Source organism: Urocampus carinirostris, chromosome 18 (assembly GCF_059441175.1).
Source record: "Urocampus carinirostris isolate Australia breed hairy pipefish chromosome 18, RoL_Ucar_1.0, whole genome shotgun sequence".
NCBI classification, from domain to species: domain Eukaryota; kingdom Metazoa; phylum Chordata; class Actinopteri; order Syngnathiformes; family Syngnathidae; genus Urocampus; species Urocampus carinirostris.
In genome coordinates this window covers 4516369-4532529 of record NC_142366.1, presented here as the reverse complement: position 1 = coordinate 4532529, position 16161 = coordinate 4516369, and the positions used below count along the sequence as shown (strand labels likewise).

General features: G+C 38.6%; 1 protein-coding gene across 3 annotated transcripts in view; it reads left to right on the top strand.

Moving 5' to 3' along the window:
• The first annotated feature begins 684 nt into the window (after window positions 1–684).
• Window positions 685–16161, top strand: part of arhgap21a (Rho GTPase activating protein 21a) — a 97310-nt gene continuing 81833 nt past the window's right edge. Inside the window, exons 1-2 of one of the 3 annotated variants that reach the window (XM_088321902.1) lie at window positions 685–1022; window positions 3437–3552. In XM_088321902.1, the coding sequence (XP_088178028.1) occupies window positions 3499–3552 (54 nt within the window). In that variant the 5' untranslated portion in view covers window positions 685–1022; window positions 3437–3498. Of the gene's footprint in view, window positions 1023–3377; window positions 3553–14610; window positions 15334–16161 lie in introns of those variants that run through there. The other 2 variants (XM_088321901.1, XM_088321900.1) reach the window with 2 other exon arrangements.

Sequence of the window (16161 nt, the reverse complement as noted above, 5' to 3'; positions counted from 1 at the left end):
TATATATATATATATATATATATATATATATATATATATATTAACGGCTGCTAATCTGACTTTTTGCACTACTGGCAGTTCTTTATAGCTTGCCACTCCTTGCACATTTGCTCTCTGCACTATTGTACTTACAGCGTTATTGTTACAGTGTTAATGTTACTGTTTACCTGACTTGTTAACCTGAATGCCCATTTTGCACATCTGGTTAGCTACTCCTCTTGCACTATCGGCACTATGGTAAAATACTATACGTAGCCATAATACAATACAACTTTTACTTATATCTGTACATTCGAGGAAACTGTGCGGGTCAGATGTATCGACATTTCGTTCTGTATACACGTGTACTAGAATGACAATAAAGTAGATCTGAATTTGAATCTGAATCTGAATGTATATATATATGTGGATTAATCATCACATATATTGTTTTTAATTGGAATCATAAGATTCCGAATTTGCTGAAAAAAAGGTTAAAAACAAAATACATGCATTGTCCAGAGACGCGTACGTTGCTATGGGTCAACCTTGTTGTGGCATCTTCTGCTCTTTATAGCAACTGTTACGTAACACACCCTCTTATTGGTCCTTCGTAAAGCTTACAAATCTAAAGCGCCCCCTCAATTGGTCAATATCAACGATGAGGCGGGCTCAAAGGCGGGATCCCTCAATCCACCAGCGTCCTCCATCTCCGCACAGATGGTCGCACCGTCAAGCAGGGACATTGTTGGAATATATTCTTTCTCTCCATTTTTCTTCTTATTTTTTTGTCATTTTACTATTCTTTCATGGTTCGGATATGAACGAACAGCAGGGTTGTCCTTCTGGCCGGCTCGTCGTGAGGAAGGAGCGGCCACCAAGGGGCGTTTCTTCCCGCCGCTTTTTGGTTTTCTCCCCCCGAGGGCTCCAGCGGGCTTCAGCCGCCCGAGGAGCTCGACTGGCGGGCAGAGCTCCTCGCTGACTCCTGCCCTTGGCGAGCTGAATATGGACCAAAAATCAGTCGTTTTGTGGATCAAAAAGAGGTAACTAACATCTTTTTTATTTGTTTACTTGCTACTTTTGACGTGTTTGAAAATTGGCAAAACACATTGTTTTTTTTTTTTGGTTTTAATATTAGATTTTTGTTTGACATTTACACGACAAGTGGATAAAAATGTAATTTTAAAACATGTTGAATAATGACAAACATATTTTCATCACTTCAAAGCAAAACAGGGCAAGGTTAACAGTGACGTAAATAATACTCACGGAATGACATCTGACGTCACAGCACATGACGCCATCAACTGCAGCATGCAAGTTTGTTCACGTCAATAAATATTTGCCAATACATTGAAGTCCCGGGATACAACATGAATCCGTTGTAATGTGTGGGTAGTAAAATTGAAAAAAAATAAATAAAATAAAATAAAAAATATATATATATATATATATATAATAATAATAAGGAAAAGTCTATAACAATTCAACTTATGTAAAAAGGTTTGCAGTGCTCGGCGATAAGCGCCTTAACCTTGTAGCTCGCCTTTGTACCATTTTCATTTTGACTCAAAGGCTATAAAAGCGCTGCTGTGCCATTAAAACAGCTTCCAGTTGCTTTACCTTTTCACAGTGATCGTTTCCAGTAAGCTTTTTGTAGTCACCATGTGTTGTCTAGCAATGCCTTTTGAAAAGTGATCACGGCCGCAACTGGCGCCCGCACCGTCCCTGGGCCAGACTTTGGACATCACTGCTCAATGCTCTTAAGCTAATTTTACACTAGAAAAAAATAGGGAAATCGTTTATAGTAAGTACAAGTATATGATTAAAACACAATATGAATAAATACACATGTAAAAGAAAAATGAAATTGTATTTACCTTTGGTGGAACTTGAATCGAGCTGGTCAGGTGGAATAGCAAGTGGATGCAGAGGGAGGAGTAGACAGCCATTTTAAAAGACTTTTTTAAATTAAACTTTTTTTAAAAAAAAACTTCCACTTGCAAGGATTGTCAAGACCTTGGCATATGTCCTCTAACTTTGGTTTCAATATTTAAGAGATTATTTTATTTTATAATAAGTGTAAAAAAAAATAAGGGCTCTACTTCGGATTTCGCCTATCATGAGCCTATGTCGCCTATGTATTCGTATAGCACTATTCAGACAATGAGTTGCAACTCAAAGTGCTGTATGAAAACATAATGTACAGTACATTCGTTGATTAACTAATGTATATGTCAAAAAACAACAACAAATCCATAAAATAAAAACTTAAAACAAAGTTCAAACAGTCATAATAAATACATAAATAATTTGAATGTAGATACAAAAATATAGGAAATGCAACGTCTTTTTACTGGACAAACTTCCTTTAATACAGTATGTTTCAAAAGCAATGGACGTAACAGTCATCACCACAAACCCCTGCAATGAACGAGGAATTACTGTAGTCTCAATTTCTTCATTATCATAAGCTTTGTTTCCATGGTTATCATGTTTTTCTTTCCCTCTTTAGCATCACTCTAAGCTGTGGGACAAAGATATAGAAATTCAAGGGTGTTACAAAGATTCTGAACAAAATTAGGAGGAAGGTGTCATGGAAGGTTGTTTAGGTGATAGGATATCTGCATTTTTATGATTCCATGATGTATACCGATAGCAGATAAGCTTTTTATATGATGACATCCAACGGCTAACTAGCATTTTAGAGATGTACAGTGGAGTAAAGGGTGGATAAAGAATTTTAAAACGTCCCTTTGCAAGGATTATCATGCCCTGGGATTTTCTTGCTTGAACTGCCTCCTCATTTTTAATATAAGTCCTGCTTGCTGATTGGTTTCAACCAGGCAATCAAGCTAAGGTAGCTATTTGCATGCCTTCCTCATGTTTCTTGATAATTGCCAGCTTCGTTTCCTTAGTTATCATGTTTTTACTTCTCCTTTGGCATCATAGCAAGCTTTGGGACCTGTAACAAATAACACAGTATAAAACACACAGTATAGCCGTCGTGCAATTTCTTTAAGAACCACATGAGCTTCTGAACAGAACAACGAGAGAAGGAGTCATTTTGGGAGTTTGGCCAATGGCAAATCAGCATTTTTATGATCCCATCACAAAAACCAACAGCAGCCCGGATTTTGATATGACGTTGGCCAATAGAAGATGTAACATGACTCGAACACTGAAAAGTTAACATTTTATTATTTGGGCGCACAAAATAAATTGTTGTTGACGTTGTCTAGTGGGGAAACTACCGCAAAGAGAGGCCAAAAAAACCCCTCCTGTTCAACACCATTAAGTGAAAACGTCATAAGGCGGGGTTGCCGTATCCCGGGGGTCTACTGTATTTCACAAGAATTTTAACTACTGAAACCAATACAATGTCACCTCTGTCGCAGATTTCCACCTCTACCGGACATGAAGGAGGAAGGTGTGGATTAAATTTTTCTTTTTTCAGTTTTCCGTTTTTATTTCCCCCCCTCCCGAGCTCCATGCCGCCCCCCAAGGGTTGATTTTGAGATGATGGCGACGCTGGGGAGCGAGGAGCATCAACTCCGAGATGCGGCGTGCAAGGTAGTCATCCTTTTCTTTTACGGGGTTTGTATGGGTGCCAATACATTGAATACACAGAGCCGACACTGCTCTGTGCTGGTTTTGCTTTGACATTGTATTTCTTCTTCCCTTGTGGTTAACAGCAGTTTTTATTGGTTTGTATGGCGTCGTAGTAGGGCTGCACGATTTTGCAAAAGAAAACCCAATTGTGATTTTTCAGACCTGTATTGCAATTTCGATGTGGTTTTTGATTTCAAAAGAGAAGTGCATTTTCTCTGTTAGTTTTTTTTTTTTGGGGGGGCTTAAATTTTTTATGGGCCAGGCAGAAAATTAAGCTAGCATTTCCCAGTGATAAATTGTCTTGAGAAGATCTTGCGTAAGGATCTGAGTGTCACAGTAAGTTGATGCTGTTTGGGAGAAAAACTATAATACTGTATACAATTGGGCTAAAGATCCATTATTTTTAGTTATTTTTATAATTTGCTTGTACTGTATTGCACTGTAACTGTATTAGGTTATAACAGAAGTTATCCATAACTACAATGTAGAATTTAATGTGCAGTGGTTATATCTGTTTGCCAAATGCGACCCTCTTTGAAGTTTGTGTGAAATTGTTTGGTAATCAGATGTATTATTACCTAAAGCTAAAATTTCTGCGTCATAACTTAAGTCCATATATTTCAGTATATAATGTTTTAAAAAACGAAGTTAGTCTATGGATATGTTTTACTTACTTTTACCTTATTGAAACATGTTTCTTTTGCGGATGTGAGCAATACCTTTTCACAAAAGTTAAAGGTAGGGTGAGTCATTGGAGGTGTCCTTACAAAAGTTTAAAGTTTAATATTAATAGTGTTATAGTAGTTTCTAGTCGGTACAGCGCTTTTTGAGACGTCTTGTGATTAAGGGCGTCACAAATAACATAGTTTCCGCGGATTCATTGAAAAGTCTTGAAAGGCATTGTTTAAAGAATAAGGCCTCAATTGGCATTTAAACGTTTTGAATCCAATTTTTGAAAGTCTTAAAAATTTGAACTAAAAAGATTTATCAATATATGCATTGTGTTTTTTTAATAATTCACCGATTTACACTCATGGCAACAATAACGGAACTATCAAACCGGTGGTGTGGTTTCACTCGGGCCTTTCATAGCAAACACATGGCTTATGTCTACCCACAATACATACAAATTGCAACTTCGGGCTGAGACATTTAAATTTGGACCATGGGAAAGTGTCCATTTAATGAAAAGTGGCTGATTGATGAATGTTTTTCGCCATGGCTAAAATCTGTGCCCGGTAACGTGTACTAAGGACAATGTGTTGTTTTGTTGAATTTGTGTCAATTGTGTTCTCTGTGGACATGACCTTAATTTTGATTTCAAAAGACAATACAAAGTATTGAATTTAACTTGAGTAAAGCTGTAGGAACCCTGAATAAACATCACTTGACTTGACTTCTGCAACTGATCATGTAAGCTACATGCTACTGTTATTTTTACCCAAATGTATTTATTCGTCTTTTTATTGATTGATTCTACTGGAAATACAAAAAACTAAATTCTAATTTATGGGGTTTTTAAAGCAAATGAACAAAAAACGTGCAGGTTTTCAGCTTGTTATCTGCCTACCTTTTTAGCCTTGGAGCTACAAATCTCTCTACCCTTTTAGCTATTTAGCAAACTATCTAGCTTACTTTTACATTTTTTGCATGTTATCTATTCAACATTTCACCTTTTTGTTAGCTATTAAGCTAAATTTTGGGCTCCTTTCTAACTAGCTAACTAATCTAGCTATGTTTTTAGCTTTTTACTGGCTTTTTACTTTTTCATATAGGTCTCTAGCTTCCTGTTATTTTTTTTTCACCTGTTGACCATCCTAACTATCAAGCTACATCTTTAGCTATTTTGCAAGCTACTGTATCTATCTAGCATTCATTTGCATGCTATCTAGCTAAAATATTACCCTTTTTGCTAGTTATCAAGCAACATTTTGGGCTGTTTTCTATTTAGCTATCTCGCTTTGTTTTTAGCTTTCTATCCGACTATTTAGATGGCTTTCTACACTTTTAGCTAGCTATCTCCCTTTTGTTTTTTTTACCTGTTTACCTTTCTAGCTAACTATCAAACTACCTTTTTAGGTAATTAGCAAGCCATCTAGCTAAGTTGCTATTTTAGAAATCCATATCAAACTGAATCCCCTCTGCGCTATTTAGTTAACAAAAAGTAGCTTGAAAAAGGTTGTTGACCCATGCTTTAGAAGAGCTTGAATTTGACCATGAAATAGGTGTATGAACCCTGCTTTTAAGTGTCTTCCACGTGAACGCCATCACATTTATTCCCGCCCCATCGGAACACAATCCCGGCATTCTCATTCCGGGCGAGATGCGGCTCCTGTGTCCGGGTTGACCGGGTTCAACCCCCTGCTCCCCCCATTTCTTCCCCTTTCCATGACAACTGTTTAAGACCAAAAAAAGTGCAGCACAAAGAGACGTTTATGCTTCGTCGACGAATCTTTCTTTTTATGGAAGGGTGGAATGCTTGCGTCACGGCTAACATCATCGCCGCGTGTGTGGTAGCGGGCCAGTGGTGCTGCCATGTTTTGGATTATCGTCAGAAAATGGCAGCGTGTGTGTGTGCAGAGTAGGGGGTAATCCTCTTAGTAGGCCTGGGTGATATGGCCTTAAAATGCGATCTCAGAAAGCCCCACCCCCTTCAACTTGTGACATGATTAAAATCAAGTTTTGCAACCGGTAGCGCATCTGCCTGGCAGTTTTGTGGTTCTGGGTCTGAATGCTGACTACTTTTCCGTTCTTATCTTGTGAAATATCAACATTTTCCGCTGTTTCATTCTCTAGACACTCATATTAGCCACTCGGCTGCAGGTTTAGGCCTGTTACTATCCGCTTTTGTTAGCTGTCACTCGCCTTTTACAGGAAACTTCGCTGAGTTCTGTGTTTCAGGCATCTGGTGCTTTTTTCCCACTGTTTCCTTTTCTAGCCTCTCATGTTAGCCACTTGGCTACAAGCTGTGGCTTGCCACTGGCTGCTATTATTAGCTGCCCCCGCTTCGTCCTCCAGTGTTATTCACCTTCCGCAGTGAATATTGCTATGTTTTGTAATTCAGTCATCTTCCACTTTTTCCACTGTTTCCTTATCCCACCACTCTTGTTAGCCACTTCGCTGTTTGATATGTCTCACCGCCAGCCTCTATTGTTTTAGCCACTCCTGCTTTTTCCATTAGCCTCACTTGCGCAGACGATCACGCAAGTTTTTCCAAGTTCTGTGATTTAGCCATCTTCCATTTTTTCCCCTCTGTGTCCTTCTGTACACACGCATGTTAGCCCTTTGGCTGCAGGCTATTGCGCAACGTTAATGTGACTGGTGCAGAGTTCTATGATTCATCTGGTGCTCGTCTTCCACTTTTTCCACAGTTTCTTTCTCTAGCCACCCATTTTAGCCACTCTGCTGCAGGCTATGACTCGCCCATAGTGCTCCTTTGTGAGCTGCTCCATGTAAACGTAGCTTGCCTCCTTCAGTGTCACTCAACTATCCTAAAAAAATTATAACATGATTGACATAAACTCTTTCGATCTTGACAACAGACGAGAACATCACAAGACATCACTGTTAACCCAGAGGGCATGCTTATACTACTAAATCCCTTTCTGAGAAGTATTTTACATGCATTTGAAGCATCTTAGACAGATCAAACACATTTGCGAAGAAGAAAAACACTTTGGCTTATGTACATTTTAAGTGTTTGTAGACAGGGTAAAAACTTGTTTTCCTATTCTTTGTGTCGCTAGATGAGAGTTTTACGTATATGTCCTGCTTTTGTAATACGTTTATAGTACTTGATTAATGATTAAAACATACATGTGAGTAGGCCTGGGCGATATGAGACAAATTGTTACCACAATATAAAATTTCCGATCGGACAATATTGATAATCATCACGATAATCATCACATCTTTTTTTTCTTTCAAATTTGTGGTTTAATTTTGGCCCTGACCCTGAGTGAAAGTTGACTAAACCAGGTTATGCTTTAACCAATCTTTAATATCAGAAAAATGACGCAAGGTGACAAACTACTACACAGCATTTCACAACTATAGCAAACATTAAACAAAATTAAGTTCACGAAAGGAGTTAATCAACATGCAGAACATTGCACATAACCTAAGGTAGACCTACAATCCCCCAAAATTAAATAACCATAAATACACACATTTTAATTTACACTCAGCAATGAATATGTCAAAGCTTTTGTGTGCAAAAAGTCCTAAAGCATCTTACAATGTTAACAAAATAAATAGACAAATGGAAATGGCACACTGCTGGAAAACGCTGTATTGAGCGTTTTTGCTGTTTGGGCTCAACACTTGATGGCCCGGTTCTTGGCCTGCTAGTACTCGTTTGAGGTTGAATTGTTTTAATTCATACTCTAGCGGGTAATATTGTTTTAAGTGATGGAATTGAATTTTCGTATTGTCTTGGTAGCTACACGTTGTCGGCAAATTTGCAATAGACGCTGTCGCTGTTTAATTTCGGACTCTACATCACCCCCCCTTCAAAGTTGTGACATCGTCTTGTTGTTTACGCCGACTCGCACACATTTTCAAGGTTGACTGCAAGCCCTGCCTCCTCTTCCAGGCCCTGCCCCTTCCTTAATGACACATGTGAGATGAAGCGCCCCTTCGTCCTTTTCCTATCCCTTTTCATTAATGAGGAAGGGGCGTTTACTCTTCCCCCCCATACCACACACCAAAACCGTTTAAAAAAACTGCTCACTAAAAGCCCCTTACCCCCCCGTCGCCATGTCTGTTTTAGGACTCTCTCACCCGGCACCCCGCTTAACACCACTCAATGGATTATTATTTACAAATCGTGGCAGATGGATGGTTGGTTGGTTGGATCCCTTGACCACTAGGGTTGTAGGGGCACCATTTCTTGTGGTGTGTCTTTGGCAAGTACAAGCATGGTGGCACCCATCCCTCTCCAGGCCAACATACTGTATGTTTCCACCCGGTCTCGAACCATGGACCTCTTGCGTGTAAGGTGAATGTGTTAACCACTGCACTACGGAAAGGTAAAGAAAAATTTCCCGCTTGGCCCTCTTCCCGAAATGCAGCACATAAAAAATGGTTGCCAGGCAACGAAGGGGACTTGCCTCACCTCGTATCACGTGTTCTTTTCCTTTCTCTGCAGCATTTTTTGATGCAATTTGAGTCCAATTTTAGCTCAGCCGGCCTGATAACCTTGTTCACGCCTGCTTTTATTCCCTTCGTTCATTTTGATGGGGCTATATTTAGCCCATCATGACGGATGTTCGGCACGCGACCGGGATTTTGCTTGTCCTTGGCGCTCCTATTGCCGTTTCCTCATATTGAATAGCAGAATGTACGGGTTAGGGGTGTAAATCTCAGCATTAAAGCAGTTTGATATGTTGTCAATATATTTGGTGCGAAAAACATTTTGGGGGGGCTATTTTGCACTTTTTTATGTCATTCTACAGAAATTGGAGGAACATGGATTAACATAAGAGCAAATAGGTAGTAAAATGTACTAAAGTGAAAAGTAAAAATAATCAAACTAAATAAAGATTAATTAAACATACTTAAAAAGTGTGTATTGAGCCTCCTCTTAAAAATATCAAGAAGTCCCGTAGACCTGATGTCCTCTGGCAAACTGTTCCATAAATGAGGACAAAAGTGGCTGTATAGTTTTGCAAAAGCTGCAAGTTTCCGATAAATTATTTTTGGGGGGATCCAGACAGCACTGAAAAACATTAATCCAAATGAGAGGAGACGAAAACATCACAATCTTCTCCATATTTGCTGAGAAATGCCCCGAATCTAGCTTTTTTTTTTTCAGATGATAACAACCAAAAGCTTGCAACATTCTTTTAGGATTGTCCAGAGAGTAGGGAATTACAATAATACAACAAGTATTATTGTGTTTGCCCGAGAGGGGTCTCTGGCTTTATTCCTCCATTGATAAAAAACAATAACTTGTGATGCCTTTATAGGGGACTCTGGTGAGTATTACAATAATACAAATGAGAGGATATAATAACATGTGTTTTCATTTACCTCATAATAATGAGGAAATTCATTAAAAAAGATCCAGAATTCATGTATGAAAAATGCGTGAGCCGTCCATTTTGGACCAAAGCATGGCCCTCTCTAAAATTTGCCCGAATCCCCCAAATATATCTTTTAAGCTTCAGTCGAACCAATGTGATTGTAACTTGTGTCATCTTTCGGTAAGGCGTGGCTGCAAAATGTAATGATAAAACAGGAAACTAAAGCAAGTTCCTTAGTTGGAATGTCTGTCATGATGCGATCCTCAAAACATAGATTCAAATAACCCTTAAAACTGAAGTGGACCTTTCCAATTTTGCAACCCAAAGAGGATAATAACACTGATCCTGGTTACCCAAGGCAGGAGTCATTCTCATCCTGCCTCCAATCCTTTCATAGACTACCCTTTAACTTTGCCCCAGGCGGGCTGCATGATCTTTTTGTTCTGAGTATGACATTTAGCCACGTGTGTGTTTGTTGTCAAGAGTGTCTTACATAAGCTGCTGCCATCGGCAAATAGTCGAACCCGCTATGTCAGTGTGCGCTTTGCAGCTCCCTGCATAAACAGATGAGTGAGTAACATGCATCTGTCTTATTTAGAGGATGGCCAATTATCGGTTGGGCCGATTATCGTCACCAATATTTGGGAATTTGACCGGTGTCGGTATAGGCATTTTTATTTATTCAATGGGCTGATTATTTAGGCTCAGATGCTGCCAAACCTCTCTCTATCTCTCTCTCTCTCTCTGTCTCTCTCTTTTTCTTTTTTCAACGGGCTCAATATTGAGGCTCAGATGCAGACAAACCTCTCTGTCTTTCTCTTTCTCTCTGTCTCTCTCTGTCCCTCGGTCTCGCTATCTCTTTATTCATTTGGCTTATTTTTTAGGCTCAGGTGCAGCCAAACCTCTCTCTCTCTCTTTCTCTCTCTCTCTCTCTCTCTCTCTGTTGAAATTTCAGTGCAGTTTTTGTTTTAATTTCATTTAAGTCATGTTGGTTGTCTTGACATTTGTATTTTTTTCCTGCAAAAAGTTTCAGGGAGCTATTTAAGTTTTTATGTACTTTAATACGAGTTGCTGCTAAGCCTAGTTTTATTTGCTGCACTGTTTTTGGTTTAATTGAAAGATTAGTCATGTTAGTTGTGTTGAAATTCTAATTCATTTACTGTTAAACGTTTAAGAGAGGTGTTCAAGTTTTAATTTAAATCCATAACAAATATTATTTGTTTCTTTTTGCATTATTAAAACATTTCTTACTCTATTGGTAAGCTTTTACTGCAAATGAATATCAGCTCCAAATATCTGTTATCAGCCTCCTCTTACAACGAATAATCTGTATATATATCAGCCCTGAAAAATTCACGTCGGTCCATCTAAGTCGGATGATTGCAGAAGATGAATCTGAAGCTGTTATGGTTGTGTCGGACGGACTGGCATGTCCATTCTCATAGAGACACGAGATCCATAATTCACATTTGATTGGATTATATCGAGTGTGTGTTGGGGGGCTGGGCTCTTTCATTGAGCGAGTTCATGACCTCTGAAGTCCTTCATGGTGATTGGTGCATGCAAGAGTGTTGAGCTGAGTCACTTGAGCTATGCCCTGCAGCAATTGTTTTTTTTTTTTTTTTTTGAATAACAAACAACCATTGTAGGACTTGAACTAAGTTAGAGTTTCAATGGATTAAAATAGTTTTACAAAAAGAACAAATATGACATTTTAGGAAATATATCTAATTTCCAGGAAATTATTTTTATTTATGTAATTGAAATCTGCATGGTTGTACGAAAAGTTGTAAGAATCCTGTATTTGCTTCTGTGGCTAAAATGAATAAATAAATGAATGTTCTGCATTTTCTATAGCGCTTTTCAATTCAATGAAGACCTCCCAAAATGCTTTACAATGTGCTTCACACTTTCCCTTTTGCACACAGTAACTAACCGATAGCAGCGTCAGCCACACAAGGCAACTACCTGCTCATCGGGGGCATTAGGGATTCAGTGTTTTGCCCAAGGACACTCTGACATATAACTCAGAAGAGCTGGGGATTGAACCTGCGACGTCTTGATCCCAAGACGAGCGCTTTACCTCCTAAGATCATGATTCTTCTCCCATAATAATGTGACTAATTAGCAAGTTTCAGACACATTTCAATATTTGCTAAAAATGAATAAAATAAGGAAAGCGATTTTAGAACATTTCTGAACAGGGATTTATTCTCAAAGTGGATTTTCAAAATCAGAACTCATAGTTAAAATTAAGTCATTTTTGCAAAGAAACTAGCTCTACCGTCTATCAGCCACTTCAATATTAGCATTAGTAGTTAGTGTTTGTGACACTAGCATTAGCTGTTAAATTAGTTAGCATCAACTGCTGAAGTGATGCTAGTGACTAAGGCAAATGAGAAGAGCTCAGTCTCCACCTGAATGTGGCTCTCTAAAAGTTAACTACACTTTTTTAAAATCTATATTTTACTCACAAACACGCAAACATACTTTTTATAATCCCATTATTAGGAGGAAAGCGAGGCTCGGCTGCATTGGAGCCTAAGTAGCCCAGTTTCAAATGTATTTATTTGGCCCGTTGAAGAAATAAGAATGCAGGAACTGTTAGCCATCAAATTCCCAAATATTGGTGTCGATAACTAGAGACAACCTCTACTAGAGAGTAAAGAGATGCTTTATTAAAATGCAGCTTACAGTTGTGTTTAAAAAAACGCTAAATGCAGGCAAGAAAGGAATCTAAAAAATGGTATTTTAATTTTTTATTTTGTTTTAAGTCCATCATGGTTTATAATGCTCATAACATCAGTTTCATGAATCATAGCCCACTCCCAAAAAGCTATATTTGCGCTTAACTGTAATTGCTGGACAACGGAAATAGTGGCTCCTCCTGTCATTCTCAGATAAGCTCTTCCGATTGCCCCAGGAAAAACTGTTTAGCCGTTATCTGGAACTAGCATGAGTTGAGCTGACCCACGTTTTAACCGAAATCCCGACATCGACGGTTAGGAAACTCGCTAACGCTTGATTGATTGTTTGAAAAGCGTTTTGGTGAGCCGAATGACGTCCAATCCCAACATTTGTTTAAAGGGCTGTGGGGGCCCCAGGCGACTCTTGTCTGCTCTTTTAATCATGCAAACTCTTACACCTCAAACAAGAGCCATAGGTGGGTAATAAAGAGTTATATTTACTCTGTTACCTGAGTAGGTTTTGGGACATTTTGTACTTCGAGGAGTATTATTAAATCAAGTCAAGTCAAGTCATGTTTGTTTGTATAGCCCTTAATCACAGAGTCTCAAAGGGCTGCACAGATTATATATATATATATATATATATATATATATATATTTTTTTTTTTTTTTTTAAATTTATTTATTTATTTATTTATTTATATATGTATATTAATTTCCGTGGCTATCATGTTTTCATCACTGCGAGCCTTGGGCCCCTAGTATAGCTGTGCAAATTCTTTACGAAGCAAATGAGAGCAAGGCATTGTGGTAGTTCAGCCAAAAGCATATCAGCATTTTCATGATGCCATGACGCAAACCGATAGCAGGCCAGGTTTTGATATGACGTTAAATAGCAGACATACTGTAATTCGTCATACCCATGAACACTGCAAAGTTTGAATTTTATTAGTTTTTTGCAAAATAAGTAGTTGTTGATGTTGTATAGGCGGGAAAATGCTGTAAAATAACATTTTATTCCTCACTCTTAAGTTGAAATGTCTTAAGGCGGAGTCACTGTATCATGAGGGTCTACTGTACCGTGATTCATTAGAACCGATGTTAGGTTCCACCATAAAATAAGGCCGGATGGTATTTTTACATCTTGAGTTTTAAAAATCTATTAAAATGCCTTAGTGGCGGCAGCAGTTTACGCCAACATTTCCTGAGGTTGCCTCAATCGCAACCATCTGGGTGTCATAGCACCTCAAAGGGAGCTAACGAGAACGTAAACAGTCCCAGACCAGTGTTTACTGGTCCTTGTTAGTCTTGAAATTAGTTTCCGGGAGAATCTGTTGAAATCCCGCTGCGAGGAAGCCACTTGATGTTGGTGTACATAAAAACAAAAATTGTCTGAGTGACTCTAAACTGTATTTCTTAGTAGTTAATGGTCATTGAAGGCGTACGTTAATACTGATATATCTTTCCAAAGACTACTTTACCAATAGAGATGACTTAGGTTATCTCTTGGAACTACATTCCGGGCCGTCAGGTTCTAATTACTCCCCTGCCAAAATCTCCAAAGTTTGTTTTGGTTAAATGTTCACTGTAGAGCAAAAAATAAGGTTAGTATTAAATAGTAGTATAAATTACTTTTTAATTCATTCATTTTATACATAATGTTACATTATTATTGGTAATATATCAGTTAAAGCAACAACAAAAAAACTCTGAAGAGCCGCTTAGGAGCAAGAATGGCCAGCTCTCTGTAATGAGCAGAACTGAAAGAGCTGGTTCTCTAAAAAGAGCAGTATTGCCATCACTTATATGTTGCTTGTTACAATAACATATACGTCAAAGTATTTCCCCAATATTTCCCCATGTTCTTTTGATCATTTCAAATTGTGTACATGGTGTACACAACAATTTTTGTAATTGAAAAAAAATAAATAAATTCATTTCATTATCACTTAACGAGGAAAATTGCAATCATAATAAGAGAAGTAATTACCCCCTGTAACCCATCGAAGAAGAGCTGGCATCCTGTCATCGGAGCAATCATAAAAGCAGCGGTATTGATATTTGATACTGTAATTGACCATATCACCAATACAAGTATTACATTTAATTAAATTTGTGGTGATTTGGTCTCTTTATTTGCCGACACGATACCTTAAGATAGACAGTATCAGTTTCGGATCAACACAAACATTATTTTTTGCAATTAACTACAGTGTCGTTTACCATGCTTTGTGGGTGTGTCTTGTTTGCTGTGTCATTCCCTTTCATAACTAGTGTATTTATGATACAATAGTTACAAGGGCACACATCAGCTTCTTGATTTTGCTCTACAAATGCACCAGATTGATGCGTTTGAATTCAAAACATACCAAATTTACTACTTACCAAATGTACTTCCAGGGGGCATGCCCTTGACCCCCTTAACTGTCTAACCACCAGGCTCTTCCAAAAATCTTTGGGAAACACTGTATGGTGACCTCGCTTTATGAAGTTTTGATGTTATGACTCAAAATATACTGAATGATCAGAAGTAAGGAGTTTACTTTATTATTCCATTTGAGTTAGTGAGATCCATTTGAGGACAAACTCTTGTGAGAATTTGGGAGAGATGAGGTTAAAAGTCCTTCCCTGATGTAGTCCTGCATTGCGGCCACACTCATCGGAGAGCGAGTCGTTGCGACAGGACTGCGGAGAAAAGTGTGAGGAGGTTTCTGTCACCATGGCGATGTTTCTTCCATGTCCCAGGAGGAAAACCAGCATCGTTTTTTTCACCCGGGAGAGTTGCTATTGAATCATTAACATTCTCTAATTGATGTACGTCTCGGCAAAGCTGGCAAGGTGCCTCGGAGATGCCGCCTTTGCCACCAGGCCCCTGCCCGTCTGTCGGCGTGGCTCGGGGGGTACTGTCACGGAGTCTTTTGTGACTTGGAGCTGAGACCGGCAAGATGTCCCACATGAATGTTATGGACTGTATGCTGAACAACAACTGGAGCCTGGTCTGTGATCTGTACTGTGCCTGGAACCGGCAAGTATGTGTCATGTATCGGAATTTTTTCGTGCAGGGATTAGTTGGATTCAATTCTGAATATAATCACAATAGGCTCTGATTCGTAATGCCAATAGTCCCGGTTCAGTTACTTATTTCACTAGCATAATGCTTGTTCACTTAAACTAATTTATCTGATGTCTTATGGCAGGGGTCAGAAACGTATAATAAAATATGGCTCGGAGCTAAAATTGTATTCAATCAAATTTCCTCTGTGTCATTCCAATTCTGGTATGCTCTAAACCGGGATTAGTGTTTGCACAGCCGATGTAGTCCTGGTAACAAGACTGAGTCGGTCGGGTACATATCCCCCATTTGGCTGTACATCGCTAAGGAATCTTCTATATGGAAGCTCATTAAACAAAGTATGTTCATGGTTGAGACACTGTATGATGAAAACCCACAGAATAAACTGTAAACACCCCAAAATGCCACTAAAGCACACAGAGCATTTTGATTGAGTGAGCGGTAGGGGTGGGAGGATCTCTGCACATACAGCACTATTCCTTCTTTCAAGCATGTGCCCACTGTGCGGAATGGAAATACATTCTGAAACTTTTTGTTTTCAGTATTTTGTGCGTGACATTTTTACAAAAGAACTACTTAAACCTTGTTCTGAAACAATTATTCAAAAAAATTATTGTCAAAATGTGCCTCATTGATCTTAAGCAACTGTGGGAAAGAGATAAGTTTAAAGTGGTATATTTATTTATATGAAATGAAATGATCTGCATTTATATAGCGCTTTTCAAGTCAATGACTTCCCAAAGCGCTTTACAGTGTGCTTCACATTTCCCAATAGCGGCCTTGT